This window comes from Schistocerca cancellata, chromosome 1, assembly GCF_023864275.1.
Source record: "Schistocerca cancellata isolate TAMUIC-IGC-003103 chromosome 1, iqSchCanc2.1, whole genome shotgun sequence".
NCBI lineage: Eukaryota > Metazoa > Arthropoda > Insecta > Orthoptera > Acrididae > Schistocerca > Schistocerca cancellata.
In genome coordinates, this window is record NC_064626.1 from 272,614,998 (window position 1) to 272,634,131 (window position 19,134).

Genomic DNA, 19,134 nt, shown 5'->3' on the forward strand with positions numbered 1-19,134 from the left:
TCAGACACAGCCATCTGCAGGCAAATTGATGTGCACAGTGTTCTGGGATAGCCAGGGTGTGGTTCTTTTGGATGTCCTGGAGCCTGGAAAACTGTCAGTTCAGCACATTATAAGATGACACTGACTAAGCTGAAATTCTGAATTTCCAGGGTAAGGCCAGAGAGGAAGACCAGCTTGCACATGCAGCGTGATAATGCCAGGACCCACACCAGTTTTGTGACCATGCAAATCATTGCAAAATTTGGCTGGAATTTCTTACAACATCCACTGCACAGTCTCGATTTAGCGCTTTCAGAATTCCATCTCTTTGGGCTTCTGAAAGATGGACTACATGGCAAACATTTTCAAGGCTCAGATGTGGTTGAAAAAGTGGTTAGCCTCTGCTAGTTCTGAATTTTACAAGTACGGCTTGCAGGCTCTGGTTCATCGTTGGCAAACGTGCATAATGAATGGTGGTGACTATGTGGAAAAATGATGAAATATGGCTCTATTTAGCTGTGCTGTGTGTGATTTATGTATCCAGGGGCGATTCTAGAAGTTGGTCAAGGAGGGGTGGGCTAATGACCAGGGAGAGGGGGTTGGGGGAATGGAATATCATTTAACAGAAAGAATTGGGATCCTCCACCAACAAATTGCTAAAATTTGGTGTTGCTTAAAGTAGTTTTTGGTAACTGTTTTGGGGTTCAGGTTAAAAATGTGTCTACAAAATGTGTGCGCCCAGGAAAATAATATGATCTGACCCAGATGTCTGGCAATTTCGTAGTTTTTGTCTGGGGTAGGAAGTTTTGGTAGGCATATTTAGCTTTCTTGTACATTAATATACATCCATTATATATTAATAAGTAATAAGACACACATTTTAAATTAAATAATATTTATTGGGGATAATGCCAAATGTCAGACAAGCCTGAGTAAATAAAATATGGGGGTTTAGATAGTACGCTATTTGCAATTCTTAATCTTTTGTTAAAATGTGTTTGAAATACATTGCAACCTATATTGCCACATAATTATTTTAAAAAATGATTGATCCGTTGAAGTAATATAATGCCCCCATAGCCCCCCCCCCCCCCCCCCCTTGACACCACCCCTATATGTATCTCCTGTAGTTTCCATGAATAAAAATAGGAAGCATTACTTTTGGAATGACCCTCATCTTAGCAATTAGGAAATTGAGACACATTGCTAGTACAGTGGAGAGAACAATATTTGGTTCCAGATGTTGAAAACCTCAACAGAAATCTCAAACAATAACTGGTTTCAAACCTTACAACTTTCCAAAGCTAGGTATAAAAAAAAGTATCAATCGCGATTAGCATAATTAATTTGTCTCAAAAAGTGTGCAGAAAAATAATGACTTAGGCATCATTTAGTTCATACAAGGATCTTACAAGTACAGTACACCACCTTTTAAAATATGAGGGTAAGTCAATTATTATCAGCAATTTAGTTATATTTTTGTTTATTTTGGTAGTACTGTCATCTTACGTTGATGACGCATGCCTTTGTTTATTTGTTGTTATATCTTTACAATTTTCAAGCTGCTAGGTTAGTTTCATTATCACTGCCATGCTGTTAATAATGGCTGCTCCACTGTCTATTTGCACCAAAGAAGAGCAACGTTTAGTGATCTGTTTCTTGTGGTTGGAGGGCACATCAGGGGCTGAAATTCATCAAAGATTTTCGGTACAGTATGGTAACAGTGTTTTGCCACAACAAAGTGTCTATGAATGGACTGAAAAATTCCGAAATGATCGCACCAGTGTGACGCACAATGAAGGGGCCGGACGACTGTTTACCACTTCAAATGAAGAAACCATTGAGCAGTCATGTGAAGTGATTCTCTTAGACAGACAATTAACTACTGATGAAGCAACACATCGTCTGTAAATTAGTCATGGTTCTGACCACAAAATCATCCATGACAGACTTCATATAGTTCATGCCAGATGGATCCCAAAACAACTCACACAATTGAACAAACAAACGTACTTGGACACCTGCAAAAAAACATTTGGACTGCTGTGGTAACAAAGGGGACAACTTCTTAGACAGGATCATTACTGACCATCACTTGTTTGGTCCACTAAAACAGGCATTAAGGGGCCATTGATTTGCCTCGGACAAAGCAGTGAAAGAAGTGGTGCATTCCTAGCTCGCAGCTCAACCGAGAACCCTCTTTTATGAGGGCATCAGGAAGCTCAATGATGGACCAAGTGCGTTGAAATGCAAGGAGACTATGCCAAAAAATGATGTTCTTGTAAGTTTCCTATTTGATTACAATAAAATTTTATAATTACTTTGCAGATAATAATTGACTTACCCTTATAGCTGTCAGTATAATTAGCATAAACATATATAATTTTTACCATATCTGTAATGACCATGATTTACTGAAACCTTGGAGAAACCAGGCAAACAAAAATATTCAAAATTCAACCATGGTGACTTTTAATTCCTAGATAATAAGGGACTTTATAAGGGAAAGAAAGAAAATCAATGAACTGAATACAAGCTATCCACAGAAAGTGCAAATTTTGAGTATTATGTTGCTTAATCAGTACTTAATTGAATACAATAATTTAATGAATCTTTATTTTCATAAAGGGTGAATATAGAGGTCCTTTTCTAATATACCTGATTTCAGCATTCTTGGCTCAACTCCAAACGTAAAATCTTTTACTTCTTTGTACCACTTCTGACAGGCATCTCGTGCTGTAACGTTTTTTCCAGCATCTGACGACCACACGCAAAAGATATTTTCCCCATATTTTCCATCTGGGCGATGACAAAATTTATCTTCTTTTGCCAAAGTTTTGGCCCATTCTGTAGCATATTCACACAACTAAAAACAAAGAAATTATTATTTGGTTAATAAAATATTCAAAACATTTATGTTTGTACATAACAAAGTCTTTAATAAGAAATTATTTCTTAGAAATACATCAGTGTACAATCATACAATTTCATATTTTGTCACAGCATCTGCCAAAGTTCATAGATAACAGTTTATGTGGGGAAATTATAGGAGCACATCTTTCTCTAAACCCAGTTCTTTAGTTGTGTTTCTTCGGTGAGAGAGTGGGGGAGATGGTGCTGCAAATAATCAAGTGATAAACATCACAACTCCAAAGTAAACCCCGACTTTAAAGAATATGACTGGCTAATTTTTCTAAAAAAGTCGATTGTCCATTTGCAATAATTTTATCTAATATTTGTTGCATATCTTCATACTCAAAGTTATTTACTTTTTTCTGAAATGTTTCTTCAACATATGTCATAAATATGAAAGTTACAAAACTTATGAGTGGGACAACAAGCAGTTAACAGAGTTACAAGCTATTAATTAAATTATTAAGAAATTAGTAGAACATAAAACTTTTGCTCTCAGACACTAAACATTTGAGTTATTTATGTTAATTTTGAAAAATAACAGTTGTTCTTAGTTTGTAAAGTTTGCTTCTCCAGTCTCTGTAGTCACATAGCAGGAGAAAGAATTATTTCCCACTAGAAATGAAACCTACACAACATTAAAACTGATTTGGTGCTATTCAGGTAACACCATTTTAACTTCTCTTGTATTTAGGGAACTAATGGTGGTGTGTGAAATCAGTTAAGGTGCATAAACACTTAGTGTGATGTTTTAGATAAAAACTACAGCTGATTAATGACAGAGGGAGGAAAGTCTTCTCACATAATAGCCACTTTCAAGCTGTCCGCTTCAGACATTGTCCGATACCGATATATTAAATTTGGATTTCATCCAGATGAATTTTAAGAAACTCCTCACTAAACAATATATAGCCTCTTTTGATATACACAAGGTGTAGTGGGACACACTCAACTAACATTACCTTTCTTTAATAGAAATAGCCGATACCAAGAATATTTTTGAATCTTGTATAAGAGAACATTATCTCAGCTGTTTAACTAAATGAGTTTCATTTGGTTTTGTATACAATGCATTATATTTCTGACTAAAATGTACAAAAAGAAATTAATTTGATACAATCAATATATACTAACTCTGTATGTACAGTTAAAATTACTCTTCTTTTAGAAATATTTGAAATTATGAAATATCTGGCATACTTAGAATTCCTGTTATTAATTATGCAATCTGATGCTAATTATTAAATTTATTTTTGGATTCATTTACAAAATAATGGTATAACTTGGTCATGATTATTCTTTTGTCAAGAATGTTTGTCAACTCTTGTTCTGTAAACTCTTTGGAATATTGTTAGTGCTGCAGAATGAGTTAGTGTGGTGGGCAGCCTCTGATGCAATTGGATGTTTTTTTATGTTTGGCAATAACAATGTAAATTTCTGTTTTATGGAAGTGGGAATGGTAAAGTCAGAGCGATATAGAAGAGTGACATAATAATAATTTAAAAAAAAAAAAAAAAAAAAAAAAAAAAAAAAAAAAAAAAAAAGAGCAAACAGAGATAATGTAACAGGCTTACTTATTATTTATACAGTCATTTGGAACTCGCAGAGTTGAAAAATTTCAGCCTCAAGAATCTACCCCTAGATGTAATGAACTGTAGCCAACAATGATAAAATGAAGATAATCAAAAAATTTGTTTGTACATCTTACTCCTCTCCATGCTTTTGAAATAAATCAATTTCTATGAAGAACCCGAAAAACTACTGGTGATGTGTGAGAGGGTAAGATTACAGTTGCGGGCATCATCCAGGAACAGTTGATTGACAATGATTTCTTGTCTGTTGCAGAAGGAAGGAAGGACAGAGATTTGTGCCAAATGCAGTTTATTTGAAACTCCAACCACTCAAAGAAAGAAGACCGAGAGCTACCCACCAACAGTGGCAAGATACTATCAACAATGACGGATCAAATGAATTGAAAGAGGACTTTACAACTACAATGAGGGCCATCAAAAAGAAAAGACAAGTACAAACAATTTTGTTTTGTGGACTTGTGAGATTGCTAGGATAATGATGAGAGACGAGGGTAGTAGTGATGTAGAAGTGAAAGTTTTAGGACTCAGCCAGGACATGTTTGAACCAAGTGAAATTGCACTCAGCAAAGAAACAGTGAAAACCAATATTTTGCAGTTGATTGTGGCAAAATTGGAGGAAATGAAGACGGGTACCAATAGCAAATTTAGTGCAGTTAATGAGCAGTTAACTGATTGAGTGTGTTCTTCAGGGTTGTACCCGTCTTGAGTTTTTCAAGTCAGCTCACTCGTCGTACATTTAGATTTTGAAACTTCTATTTTATAGATGTAAACTTACAATTTGTAATTCTAGTAATTTACCTTGTCTCTGAACCTATTTCTATAGTTTAGTGTTGCATTGTTTTGACCTTGTATCAATTCTTGTGACAGTATGTTCCACAGATCTGAAAATCTGAATACCACATCTTGATATATGTATAGATTATGACTTGTTTAATAGATTTTCCCCTTATGTTTTCTGTTTATTTTATGTATCAGGTACTTCTATACACCCACAATCTATCTTTTGGTTTATTTTTGTACACTGATTGGCAAACCTTATAGTCTGTCACAAAATATTGTAAACACACTGTTTCCAAATTTGGTGAGTGGGCTATTGTAACAAGACACACTCCTCTAACATTCCCTTTCTTTAATAGAAATAGCCAATACCAGGAATATTTTTGTATCTTGTGCAGGTGAACATTATCTCAGCTGTTTAGGTAAATGAATTTCATTTGATTTTGTATGTGATGCATTATATTTCTGGCTAAAATATATAAAAAGAAATTAATTTGTTATGATTGATATGTACTAACTCTGTATGTACAGTTAAAATTACTCTTATTTTAGTAATATTTGAAGCTACAAAATATCTGGTATACTTAAAATTCCGCAATCTGATGCTAATTATTAAAGTTATTTCTAGATTGATTTACAAAATAATGACATAACTTGGTGATGATTCTTCTTTTGTCAATAAAGTTTGTAAACCCCTTGGTTCTGTAAACCCCTTGGTTCTGTAAACTCTTTGGAATATTGTTAGTACCACAGGACAAGTTAGTGTGGTGGGCTTGCCTCTGATGGAATCGGATGTGCTTTTATTTTTGGCAATAACAATGAAATTTTCTGTTTTATCGAAGTGGGGATTGTAAAGTCAGTGTGATATAGAAGACTGTGACACAATAAAAAAAAGTGCAAACAGAGATAATGCAACAGGCTTACTTATTATTTATCTAGTGATTTGGAACTCGCGAAGTTGAAACATTTCACCCTCAAGAAACTACCCCTAGCCATGGCAAACTGCAGCCAACAACAAGAAAATGAAAATAAGTAAAAAACCACAAAGTTCTGTAAGTTTGTGCCAGATGGGTCCCTTGTCGTTTGGTTGCAGGTCATGTGTTGAGACATTTGGAGGCCTGTCAGATGCTTACAGCAAGGTCTGCAAAAGAAGTGAATGCATTTTTGAGACAGATCATTATCTGTGATGAAATGTGGGCCTCCACTACACTATAAAGCCAAAACAAGACATTATGTGGATGAAAGGGAAGACAGCCACAGTAAAAACCAAGACTTGACTATCACCAGTTTTCTCTGACTGGCAGGCAGTCCGCTCATTGATTTTTTGCACAAGCAATGCACAATCAATGCTGTTTATTACCACAAGCTGTTGAACCCAGTGAGAGTTGCATACCATCACAAAAGATGAGACCAACACATTTGAAAGTTTGCAATTTCATACCCAAATAAGGAAATATGTCACCTCAGACAAAGAGAAAGCAGAGTGTTGCACTGCCATGATACGAGAATAAAAGGGGCACAGAGCTGATGTAGCTTTTCCTTCTGTCTGTGTTAATCATGCATGGTAGGTGATCATTAGTTTAAAAAAAGTAAATATCAATCACAAACCAAAGGGAACTAGATATGCAACTTTGTTATGGATAATGCAGAAGGAATGCAAAGAGCATAGTAAATTGTATGCACAAAGGTATCCCAACAGAAAGTGTCAACAAGAATGGTAAGTCAGTAGATATGCAAAACTGTTATTGGAGCATAAGTGGAAAGCCTGTAATGAGTGGAGTGAACAAAATGTCCAACATCCTTGTAAAAGTTATCTAAAGATGATTAAAATCATCACAATCTTCTGAAACCTATTGCTCATATTCCAGTGTTAACCCTATATAAATTTCAAATGCCTCTGGAATAAGTCACTGTTCACATTTAGTGTGCAAACAGTTCCACGTCCATGTCATGTCGCTTCACCAGCAGATTAACCAGAGCAATTCCAGAACAGACATGGAATTCAGTAGCTCAGTTTTGATGTGGCTGCAGGACATTACGTTCTTTTTACAAAGAATTCACCTTACCAAAGAAGCTACCTTTGCAAATCATGGAAAGATGAATGTAAGAAATATGCTTTATTGAGCCACTGGGAAACCACAGGTTGAACATCAGAGGTAGTGGAGTGTGAATGTGTGGTGCAGGATCATTGGAGACTACATGATTGCTCATTACTTCAATAAAGAAACCTTTATAAGCAGAAGATACCATTTCTTACAGAAGTGCTAACACGTCTCATAGATGGAGTACCATTCTAAATACATAGATGTACATGGTACCAACATAATGAGTGCTCAGCTCACTGCTTCTGGCTATGAAAGCACTCTCATAGTTCTTTCATTGTAAACAGATATGAAGTGAAGACACCATCAGTTGGTTGGCACATTTGCCTGATTTGACACCTCTAGGCTTCTTTCTGTGGAGTAAACTCAAAGACTAAATCCGTGCTCATCATTGTGCTGTTGAAGTGTGTACAGTAATACAGAAGAAGTCTATCCAGAAGTCATTGCATCAGCAACTGCAAAGGTGTACTCCAGTACAGACTAAATGGTGGGCATTTCAAGCACTTGATGACATAAATGAAATTTTGAGGAATCGAATCAACCTCCATCTTTAGTTATTTCCTTTTTGTTAATTTTACGCTTGTGAGGACAACTGAGGAACTACTTGTTTGAAAAGTAGTGGCTCTGGTCACAAAAACTGACACTGGCCAGGAGAGTAGGGTGCTGACCATATGTACCTCCATATTTGCATCCAGTGATGCCTATTGTCAGAGGATGACACAGTGGTTCGGTCTTCTGAAGCCTGTTTGGACAGAGTTTTTGTTGATTTTGATCATATAAGAGTGTATTTTTACATTAAGCTCAAGACGTGTAAACTATCTTCATAACTAAATTCCCTGTTTTTCAAATTGATTCAGTTTTTGATGTGCACATTTCTTTCAAGATTCTGGCAGAAACTATATCAGAACTGGTACCATAGTTAACTTATGAATCATCCTTAGATGCCATTCCCTGTGCATTCCAATTGGTGTGTTTGTGCAAAAACTTGTAGCCAAGTGTGATTATTATTAATTTTAAATTAAACTTTTCTCCACTATTCTGCTTTTAAGTAGATTCTCTTAGCTGCATTCAGCTGGAGTGGCCCATCATCCTGACACATTTGTTCTATATAACAACACGAACTTCTGTAAAAGACAGCAATCAGGTTTATATTCCAAACTAATCAGTCTTAAGATCTAAATACTTCAATTTTTTTGAAGCTACTAATTAAAGTTTTTAGTGGGAAACTACAGTGCTGGCAGCAGAAATTATCATAGCTCTATTTGAAGAAGTGAACTTGGTACTTCTGTAATTAATATACCTATGAAAAAAAGACCACATGCAATTTAGTAATTACTTTTTCACAGTTCAATTGGGTGAAAACAGAATCACGATATCTTGTCTGTGTGTGTGTGTGTGTGTGTGTGTGTGTGTGTGAGAGAGAGAGAGAGAGAGAGAGAGAGAGAGAGAGAGAGAGAGAGAGAGAGAGAGAGATGTATGTTATGAATTTTGCTAAAAATTTTCTGTAAGGGCAGATATATAAGTCAAGGAAGAAGTGTTGGACAAGTACTTGCACTAGAGGTGGGTTGTTCGCAAATGAATGGATCCAAAGGAATGGTTCACTAAAGTGAAGAGAAGGACCGAGGAATGACTTCTAAGTAACGGTCATTCATTGCTCACTTCAGGCACAACTGATCTCATTCCACGAACACTTGTAGCCCGTCTCGCTCCCACCTCAGTCTCTTTCTTTTTTGGGTAGTCACACATTCCATGTTCCATTTAAACTTTTTATAATTATATAACTTACACAAAAATTAATTTGTATCTAACGTATACTTTTTTTCCGGCAGCAACAATCAAATCTATTTATCTCTATCATTTTGATCAGCTGTTGAACACATACCTACATCAAGGCAAGTGTTTTTTTATAATTTTTACTAGTAGATTCTTTTTAGCTTTCATCTGCTTGATGTAAAGTCTAGTTTTTAAAGTAGCTTGTAACCATTTTCAGACTGTAGTGTAAGGAAGTTTACATAAAACTTATGATTTTCCCATTTCTTCCAAAAATAAAACAGGACATTTAGGAAGATACTTATTTTTCAAGTTTGGTTGCTTCCTTGTGCTACCTGTAGTGTGATTACTTTGCACAAAAAAATGAGTTGTTCCTGATTTTGACTCAGTAGGAGAAAGGGAAGCAATGTTTCTCAATTTGAAAAATCATAGAATGGCATAAGATATTGTTGAAAAGCATCTTTTTAGTAAAGAAACTATTAATTTGAATAATGTTTCATAATGTGGGGCTACATTCATAATATATTTCTTCAAAGTCAGTACCGCCAGTAGAGTTTTCATTTTATTTCATTTTATTTTATTTTATTTTATTTTATTTTATTTTATTTTTTTTGGGCACGACATGATTTCGGCTTAAAATGCCATTATCAAGTGTTTTAATGCTGTATAGCTCCTAAGATGGCATACTGTTGTATTTAAAATACACTATTAGACACATTGCCTAAGGATCAATATTTCTTGTAAAATCCTACTGCTAAGATTTATCACTGAGTATACCATCTTGACTGAAGGACAGTTGGCAAAGAGTCAAATTGTCTTTGTCAAAGATGTTCCTGTTACAAATAGGAATTTCCTGTTACAAGCAGGAATATCTTTGACCAAGACAATTTGACACTTAGCCAACTGTCATTCAGCCAAGATGGTATACTCAGTGATGTACACTCAGTGATAAAACATAGCAGTATGATTTTACCAGAAATACTGACCTTAGACAATGTGTCTAATAGTGTATTTTAAATATGAAAGTATGCCATCTTAGGCACTGTATAACATTAAAACACTTGATAATAGCATTTTAAGCTGAAATCATGATCATGTAAATGTAACACTGCAAATAAAAAATAAAATAAAATAAAAAAATAATAAAGTCTAATGGCAGTACTGACTTTAAATAAGTATTACTTTCAACTTAGTTATTAATACTCTATTGTTATATTAACTTTAATAACACAAGATATAAATCTACTGAGACAGATATCATGAGTAAACCACATTTTCATTTAAAAATAGTTATTCTTCATTAATGGGTCATTTTTGGTCTGGAACCATATTGGGATACTATGGTACAACCTGAAGTATATCTAGCCTCCTTTCCTTTTTTTGATGAATTATTTGTTACAGTGCTACATGAAGTTGATGCCAATCTCAATCACATAATTTAAACATCTAGTTTAGTAACTAAGTTAGAGCATTGACATCCTCATTTACATGCCACTGTGGAAAATCTGTCTTGAAGAACTTGTCACTCACATTAAATTGTTGAAAGAAACTCCTTTTTTATTAGAAATAAGCATTCTACTTTTGATGAAGGCCTTGCTGGCCGAAAGCTTATTTGTGACAGTATTTTCATTGTGCGTATCTCCGACTTCTTAATAGTCATGGGTGACTGGAATTCGATAGTAGGAATAGGAAGAGAAGGAAACATAGTAGGTGAATATGGACTGGGGGTAAGAAATGAAAGAGGAAGCCACCTAGTAGAATTTTGCACAGAGCATAACTTAATCACAGCTAACACTTGGTTCAAGAATCATAAAAGAAGGTTGTATACATGGAAGAAACCTGTAGATACTAATAGGTTTCAGATAGATTATATTAATGGTAAGACAGAGATTTAGGAACCAGGTTTTAAATTGTAAGACATTTCCAGGGGCAGATGTGGACTCTGGCCACAATCTATTGGTTATGAACTGTAGATTAAAACTGAAGAAACTGCAAAAAGGTGGCAATTTAAGGAGATGGGACCTGGATAAACTGCCTAAACCAGAGGTTGTACAGAGTTTCAGGGAGAGCATAAGAGAACAATTGACAAGAATGGGGGGAAAGAAATACAGTAGAAGAGGACTGGGTAGCTTTGAGGGATGAAGTAGTGAAGGCAGCAGAGGATCAATTAGGTAAAAAGAAGAGGGCTAGTAGAAATCCTTGGGTAACAGAAGAAATATTCAGTTTAATTGATGAAAGGAGAACATATAAAAATGCAGTAAATGAAGCAGGCAAAAAGGAATACAAACATCTAAAAATGAAATCGACAGGAAGTGCAAAATGGCTAAGCAGGGATGGCTAGCGGACAAATGTAAGGATGCAGAGGCTTATATCACTAGGGGTAAGATAGATACTGCCTACAGGAAAATTAAAGAGACCTTTGGAGAAAAGAGAACCACTTGTATGAATATCAAGAGCTCAGATGGAAACCCAATTCTAAGCAAAGAAGGGAAAGCAGAAAGGTGGAAGGAGTATATAGAGGGTCTATACAAGGGCTATCTACTTGAGGGCAATACTATGGAAATGGAAGAGGATGTAAATGAAGACGAAATGGGAGATACGATACTGCGTGGAGAGTTTGACAGAGCACTGAAAGACCTGAAGCGAAACAAGGCCCCAGGAGTAGACAAAATTCCATTAGAACTACTGACGGCCTTGGGAGAGCCAGTCCTGACAAATCTCTACCATCTGGTGAGCAAAATGTATGAGACAGGCAAGATACCCTCAGACTTCAAGAAGAATATAATAATTCCAACCCCAAAGAAATCAGGTGTTGATAGATGTGAAAATTACCGAACTATCAGTTTAATAAGCCATGGCTGCAAAATACTAATGCGAATTCTTTACAGAAGAATGGAAAAACTGGTAGAAGCCCACCGCGGGGAAGATCAGTTTGGATTCCGTATAAATGTTGGAACACGTGAGGCAATACTGACCCTACGGCTTATCTTAGAAGCTAGATTTAGAAAAGGCAAGCCTATGTTTCTAGCACTTGTAGACTTAGAGAAAGCTTTTGACAATGTTGACTGGAATACTCTCTTTCAAATTCTGAAGGTGGCAGGGGTAAAAAACAGGGAGCAAAAGGCTATTTACAATTTGTACAGAAACCAGATGGGTGGTTGGGAAGGGAGTGAGACAGGGGTGTAGCCTCTCCCCAATGTTATTCAATCCATATATTGAGCAAGCAGTGAAGGAAACAAAAGAAAAATTAGGAGTAGGAATTATAGTCCATGGAGAAAAAATAAAAACTTTGAGGTTTGCTGATGACATTGTAATTCTGAGAGAGACAACATAGGACTTGAAAGAGCAGTTGATCGGAATGGACAGTGTCTTGAAAGGAGGATATAAGATGAACATATACAAAAGCAAAATGAGGATAATGGAATGCAGTCTAATAAACTCAGGTGATGCTGAGGGAATTAGATTAGGAAATGAGACACTTAAAGTAGTAAAGGAGTTTTGCTATTTGGGGAGCAAAATAACTGATGATGGCCAACGTAGAGAGGATATAAAATGTAGACTGGCAATGGCACGGAAAGCGTTTCTGAAGAAGAGGAATTTGTTAACGTCGAGTATAGATTTAAGTGTCAGGAAGTCGTTTCCGAAAGTATTTGTCTGGAGTGTAGCCATGTATGGAAGTGAAATGTGGACGATAAATATTTTGGACAAGAAGAGAATATAATCTTTCGAAATGTGGTGCTACAGAAGAATGCTGAACATTAGGTGGGTAGATCACATAACTAATGAGGAAGCATTGAATGGGATTGGGGAGAAGAGAAGTTTGTGGCACAACTTGACTAGAAGAAGGGATCGGTTGGTAGGACGTGTTCTGAGGCATCAAGGGATCACCAATTTAGTACTGGAGGGCAGCGTGGAGGGTAAAAATCGTAGAGGGAGACCAAGAGATGAATACACTAAGCAGGTTCAGAAGGATGTAGGCCGCAGTACGTACTGGAAGATGTAGCAGCTTGCACAGGATAGAGTAGCATGGAGAGCTGCTTCAAACCAGTATCAGGACTGAAGACCACAACAACAAACCATCTTCGACTCAGTATTTCTCTGCTGTAAGGTGAGTGGCAACTTTCATTTTCTTAATATTGTGTGTAAAGCTTATCTTTTTAGTACATTAATATGCACTGGTAACTTACTGATTTGTTGATTTTCATATTCGTCTCACTCTTATCTGTTAGTGGTTGCCTGAGCTCCCTCAGAAGTTCTCTTTTCCAACTAACTGATGGCTGATCAGAAACTGGTTATATTTTTTGATTGTAAAAGTCTTCAAAGCAATGACATGCTACGTCACAAACATCTTTAAAAAAATTGATGATACAAACCTTTTAATCTGAGTATGCAGTTTCTCAGCTCCTGTGTTGGAGGCTGTTAATTTTCTGAATAAATCTTCACTTCCCACACAGTATGACACTTTGATGTGTAGTTAATTTACACATCCACAAATTGTTAAAGAAAAGCACTAATGTTGGTTTGACAGGTGATAGTTTACTTTCAGTTATTTCATGCTAGTAATGCCCATACAAATATAGATCATTTTCTGTAAACATACTGAAACACTGTACTTGCTATGACAATAATCTTCCCTCAGAAGTGATTGGGTTTGTTCACGCTGGGTCATAAACAGGTTGCAAAATTTTTACTTCTGATCAACTTATGATGGGCTCTCTCTGCCTGGCTTTCAGTCACTGGCCAGTCTCGTTACCTGGTTAATATGATGTGTTCTGAGAACACAGTCAGCCAAGGAAATTGAAGTAAACAACCGGTCTCCATTAGATCAACAATAAATTTTTCATGTAGAGGTAATAACTGTGTGTACAGGATGTTTTTCATGGAATTTATGTAAAATTAGATAAAGAAAGTAATGATGAACAAGTAAAAATGAACAGTTCCCAAAAAAGAATTATCTCCAGTGAACTATTTCCTAAAGATAGACAAGTTTGCCCATCTCTGACTTGCATTGCCTCGATAATCACTAACATCTATGTGAGACTGAATTATCACATTAATTTTAATTCTATTGTGGAGCAACAATCATATATTGCAAATAGTTTGACTACAACCTAAACAATATCCACTTATTTCATACGTAACTCATATTATTAATGGAAATTGCCTTCCAAAAACTCATCAAAAATTTTACAATAATCCTATCATTCTTGTGGTTCAAATGCCTTCTGTTAACTAAATCTTTTTATACAGTCATATACAAACACAGTTCTTATGTAATCAGCACAGTTTGCACTTTTTTCCTCACCTATCTCATTTCTCCTTTTCTTTAAGCATATTTTTCTCAATGTAAATTGATCTAATCAAAGAAACACTAATTTTTCTGAAAATGCATAGATGACCAAAAACATAGTAGTTTCAAATGTCCTTTATCACTGATGACACAGAAATAGATTCACAATCTATCAATGTTAGACGTTCATCTTAGAGTTTCAGTTGTTTATTTTATACTGCATGACATTAAAATATAACCTTCAAATTATTCTGTGCAGGGTAGACAAATGGAGAGAGTACAGAATATAACTTTACTGTAGAAATTTACCAACTATCATGGCAAGCATTTGAAGTCTGTTTGAGAATTAATTTTTTTTACCCTAAGCAGATCGTTTCCTGCAGTTACTGTATATCGTAAGTTAAAACTTAATGCTGCAAGGGATTCAAACCCAGATTTCTGCTTTCATGGATAGTGTACTACCAGTTACTCCATCCCAACATACCAGTGGACTGAAACAAAGCTTCGGCTTGTCACAAGTTCCTGATTCTACCACTTCCTCAGTATCTTTTGACAGCTATCCACATTTTACAATGGATATTGATCTCAGCTGAACGGAGAATTTAAAACCACTTTGGTCCCATAAATTCACAGTTTTGGCAGTGAAAGCCTGCATCAGTCATTAAAAATACTTGTAAAATAAAAAAAATAAAATGAACTAAAAATCATTGCCCAAATTTCACAGATGGTGGCTGCTTTTATTCTGTACTTCTTTTTCACTGATACCTCATCATTTGTGCATGATTCATCACAAAAACAGATGCAGTAAGTTACTTGCCAAAATAAAAGTCTGAGTAATGTGCCTGTAAAATGGTAGTGCTAACTGGCCAACTGTCATTATGATTCATAAGTAAATCTTACTTTTTTTTTTTTTTTGATGAGCTGCTCATATTTGACAAGAACTTAGTAACCCTCACACATTTTATATGACTTTCAGTAATCAGTAAGACAAAGTGTCATAAAATACCTCTTTGCTTAATTTCAAATCAGGTACCCCATGCTTTCTTCTGTACTCATTATGGATCCTTAGACCCTCCTCTGCAAAGTCTTCATCACTTGCACTCCCATTAACAGCAGATCCATTAACCACAGCACCATACTTTACTGGAGTCTTCTTAGCCTTGTCCTTAGGGAATCCTCTGAAAATAAATATTACAAAACTTCATTCAATTCATATTTTACTCAAAACTATAAATATAAATTACGAAGATGGAAGTTGTCAAACTAGGCTTCTGAAATACTTGTGCTTCAAAAGGAAAATCATGCACATAGATCTACCAAAAAAGTTGCTTTATTAACACGAATACCTTGACATGAAACTAAAGAAGCATGGTATCTTAGATGACTGTAGATCAATGTCTACACCTATGTCTTCATCTATAGTTGCAGTCTGCTTGCCATTGGAAAGCCTGAAGTGGATGACATTTCAGCATACTCAATTGTAGTGCCTATGTCTTGCACAAACAACTGGAGACATGATATAATTAACTGATTTCATTAAGAAGCAAATATTTCTCAGACTTAGTCAGTTTAGACAATAAAATTTTTATTGCTTTTCTCACACAATAATCTTCATGTCAATTATGTTCAACTTCCATGAAATGCCATTCGTTTTGAATTGCCACCAACTCTGTTTCTGTTTTGAGTAATTTTTAATATAATTTCCCAGACTTCAGTATATTGTTTGTCATGTATAGTGCATGTCCTAAGGTATGTCTGAATCTGAACTGTAGATTTAATATAAAATGATATGGTATATTTCTTTAACTAGACAAAATTTCTCTCTCACATAGGAGGAATGCATACTCCCAACTAATGAGGCTACAATATATGATGTCTGTAATTCTCAATTTTGTTACTTGATTTCAGTATATGGATATCCCATACTTAACGTAACTTGACACACTCAGAATCGTAGAAGAGATCCAACTACTCAAATGAAGTAACATCTAAAAATTGCTCAAGTTTGTTTTAATTGGAAATGATAAACAGAAACATTAGAACTATCAGCTATAAGAACAGAAGTTACTGAATTATAATGTCTAGGTTTGACTAGGTACATACCCCAGTGGTGGTACATTTTCAGCAAAGCTTCCAAGGAAATTGCCTGGTGGTGAATAGTTTGCAACAACAAAAACTTGGCCATTACGACTTCGTGCCACTGCTACTCCTAGCTCCTCACTGTCTCTCCATACAACCTGGCTAAAGTGCCCTGCAAATGTTTAAAGATATTTTTAATCACGTAAATCATACATCACCTCTGATAATTAATTTTAAGAAACAAACAAATAATATCATTTAAAGTAGATGTATTATAAAAATAATTTAAAATGTAATGTAATGATAGTAAAAGGTGATCTGTATGACATATAGCCTTACTGATTTTATCCCTGTTTACACTGGTGTATAGGATGTACGAGTCTGGTGACATACCATCTCACTTTTGGAAATATATCACCAAAACAATTCTGAAGACTGCAAGAGCTGTCAAGTGCAAGAATTATTGCACAATCAGCTTAACAACAGCCCAAGTGTCCAAGCTGCTGACAAGAATAATATACAGAAGAATGAAAAAGAAAATTGAGGATGCGTTAGATGACAATCAGTTCAGTTTTAGGAAATGTTAAGGCACCAGAGAGGCAATTCTGATGTTGTGGTTGGTAATGGAAGAAAAACTAAAGAAAAATCAAGACAAGTTCATAGGATGTATCAACATAGAAAAAGTGTTCAATAATGTAAAATGGTGCAAGATGTTCAAAATTCTGAGAAAAATCTGGGTAATCTATAGGGAGAGACATGTGATATACAATATGTACAAGAGCCAAGAGGGAATAATAACACTGGATGACCAAGAATGAAGCGCTCGGACTAAAAAGGGCATAATACAGGGATGTAGTCTTTTGCCGCTACTATTTAACCTGTACATCAAAGAAGTAATTATTTAAGTAAAAGAAAGGTTCCAGAGTGGGATTAAAATTTAAGGTGAAAGGGTATCAAGGACATGATTCACTGATGACATTGCTATCCTCAGTGAAAATGAGGAAGAATTACATGATCTGCTGAAGGGAATAAACAGTCTAATAAGTACAGAATATGGATTGAGAGTAAATTGAAGAAAGACCAAAGTAATGAGAAGTAGCAGAAATGAGAACAGCGAAAAACTTAAAATCAGGATTACAGGTCATGAAGTAGATGAAGTTAAGGAATTCTGCGATCTAGGCAGCAAAATAACTGATGATGGACGGAGCAGGGAGTACATCAAAAGCAGACTAGCACTGGCAAAAAGGCATTCCTCACCAAGAAAAGTCTACTATTATCAAACATAGTTCTTAATTTGATGAAGAAATTCCTGAGAATATATGTTTGGAGCACAGCATTGTATGGTAGTGAAACATGGGCTGTGGGAAAACCGGAACTGAAGAGAAGCAAAGCATTTGAGATTTGGTGCTACAGACAAATGTTGAACATTAGGTGGACTGTTAAGGTAAGGGACGAGGTGATTCTGCACAAAATCAGAGAGGAAAGGAATATGTGGAAAACACTGACAAGGAGAAGAGACTGGGTGATAGGACATCTGTTAAGACATCAGGGAACAACTTCCATGGTACCAGAGGGTAAAAACTGTAGAGGAAGACAGACACTGGAATACATACAACAAATAATGAGAATGTAGAGTGCAAGTGCTACTCCGAGATGAAGAGGTTTCACAGGAGAGGAATTTGTAGTGGGCCACATCAAACCAGTCAGAAGAACGATGACACAAAAAAAGAAGAGTGAGTTCCCTGATGATCCATTTTTCTCAGTTAACTCTCTAATAAGCCTTGGGAGTGTGCTTTACCTCAGATAACTTTTCTGAATGAGGTTACTGAAATATAAATTTTACTAGTATACACATTTTAATTCTGAGGACTCACATCTACAGTATCAATTTCAAGAATAATATATTCATTATGCATTTTTTACAACAAACGCACAATCAAAATATTTTTCATTTGCTGAACAAAACTTAAAATTCAGAAACTCATACAACTAATATTAAGTTTCCAGAGCCCTTTTGAATATTACTTAAATACAACAGAAACACTCAATCTGCCAATTGTGCTCTGACCCTCAAAACTACAATCATGTTGTTACTCTTAATTTTTCTTCTTATGAAATTCATTCCAGGATAATTACCTGATTTTAAATCACGTGGTTCTCTCCCAAAAGGATGATCCTTTATTTCACTGTACCAATGGTCAACAGGCTCTCTCCCAGTGACTTTGTGAGCTCCACTAGATGACCAACTGCAGAAAATGTTTTCTCCATAATCAGAGTTTTGTCGATGTTCTGAGTGACCTTTCTGGGCAAGATGCTTGGCCCATTCTTCACTGTATTTACACAGCTGTAAGAGGAAATAGTGAAACCTTCAGCAGCAATAACAAATTTGACTGGGAGACAATGCAAATTTCAGAAGGAGGCTGGTGTGTACAGTAGTATTCATTTTCCCCTGAACAGAGTTGTGTGTCCGTATAAATTGGAAATTCTCTCTTCTCTTATGTAAAGGATATGTTTTACTCCTTTTACTTCTCTAAAAATTAAGCTCAGAGGTTTACTTTACTTGACAGAACATTGCTCTACTTCATTTACATATTGACACAGCCTGTATAATCAAATAAGTCAGGGACTAGAT

At 35.6% G+C, this 19,134-nt stretch overlaps 1 protein-coding gene across 4 annotated transcripts in view; it reads right to left on the bottom strand.

Annotated features, from left to right (window-relative positions):
- Positions 1 to 19,134, bottom strand: part of LOC126171053 (uncharacterized) — a 542,365-nt gene that overhangs the window by 20,671 nt on the left and 502,560 nt on the right. For all 4 annotated transcript variants that reach the window (XM_049920771.1, XM_049920769.1, XM_049920770.1 and 1 more), the window contains 4 exons: positions 18,639 to 18,846; positions 16,527 to 16,674; positions 15,430 to 15,601; positions 2,638 to 2,845 (listed from right to left, as the gene is read on the bottom strand). In XM_049920771.1, the coding sequence (XP_049776728.1) occupies positions 2,638 to 2,845; positions 15,430 to 15,601; positions 16,527 to 16,674; positions 18,639 to 18,846 (736 nt within the window). The remainder of the gene's footprint in view (positions 1 to 2,637; positions 2,846 to 15,429; positions 15,602 to 16,526; positions 16,675 to 18,638; positions 18,847 to 19,134) is intronic.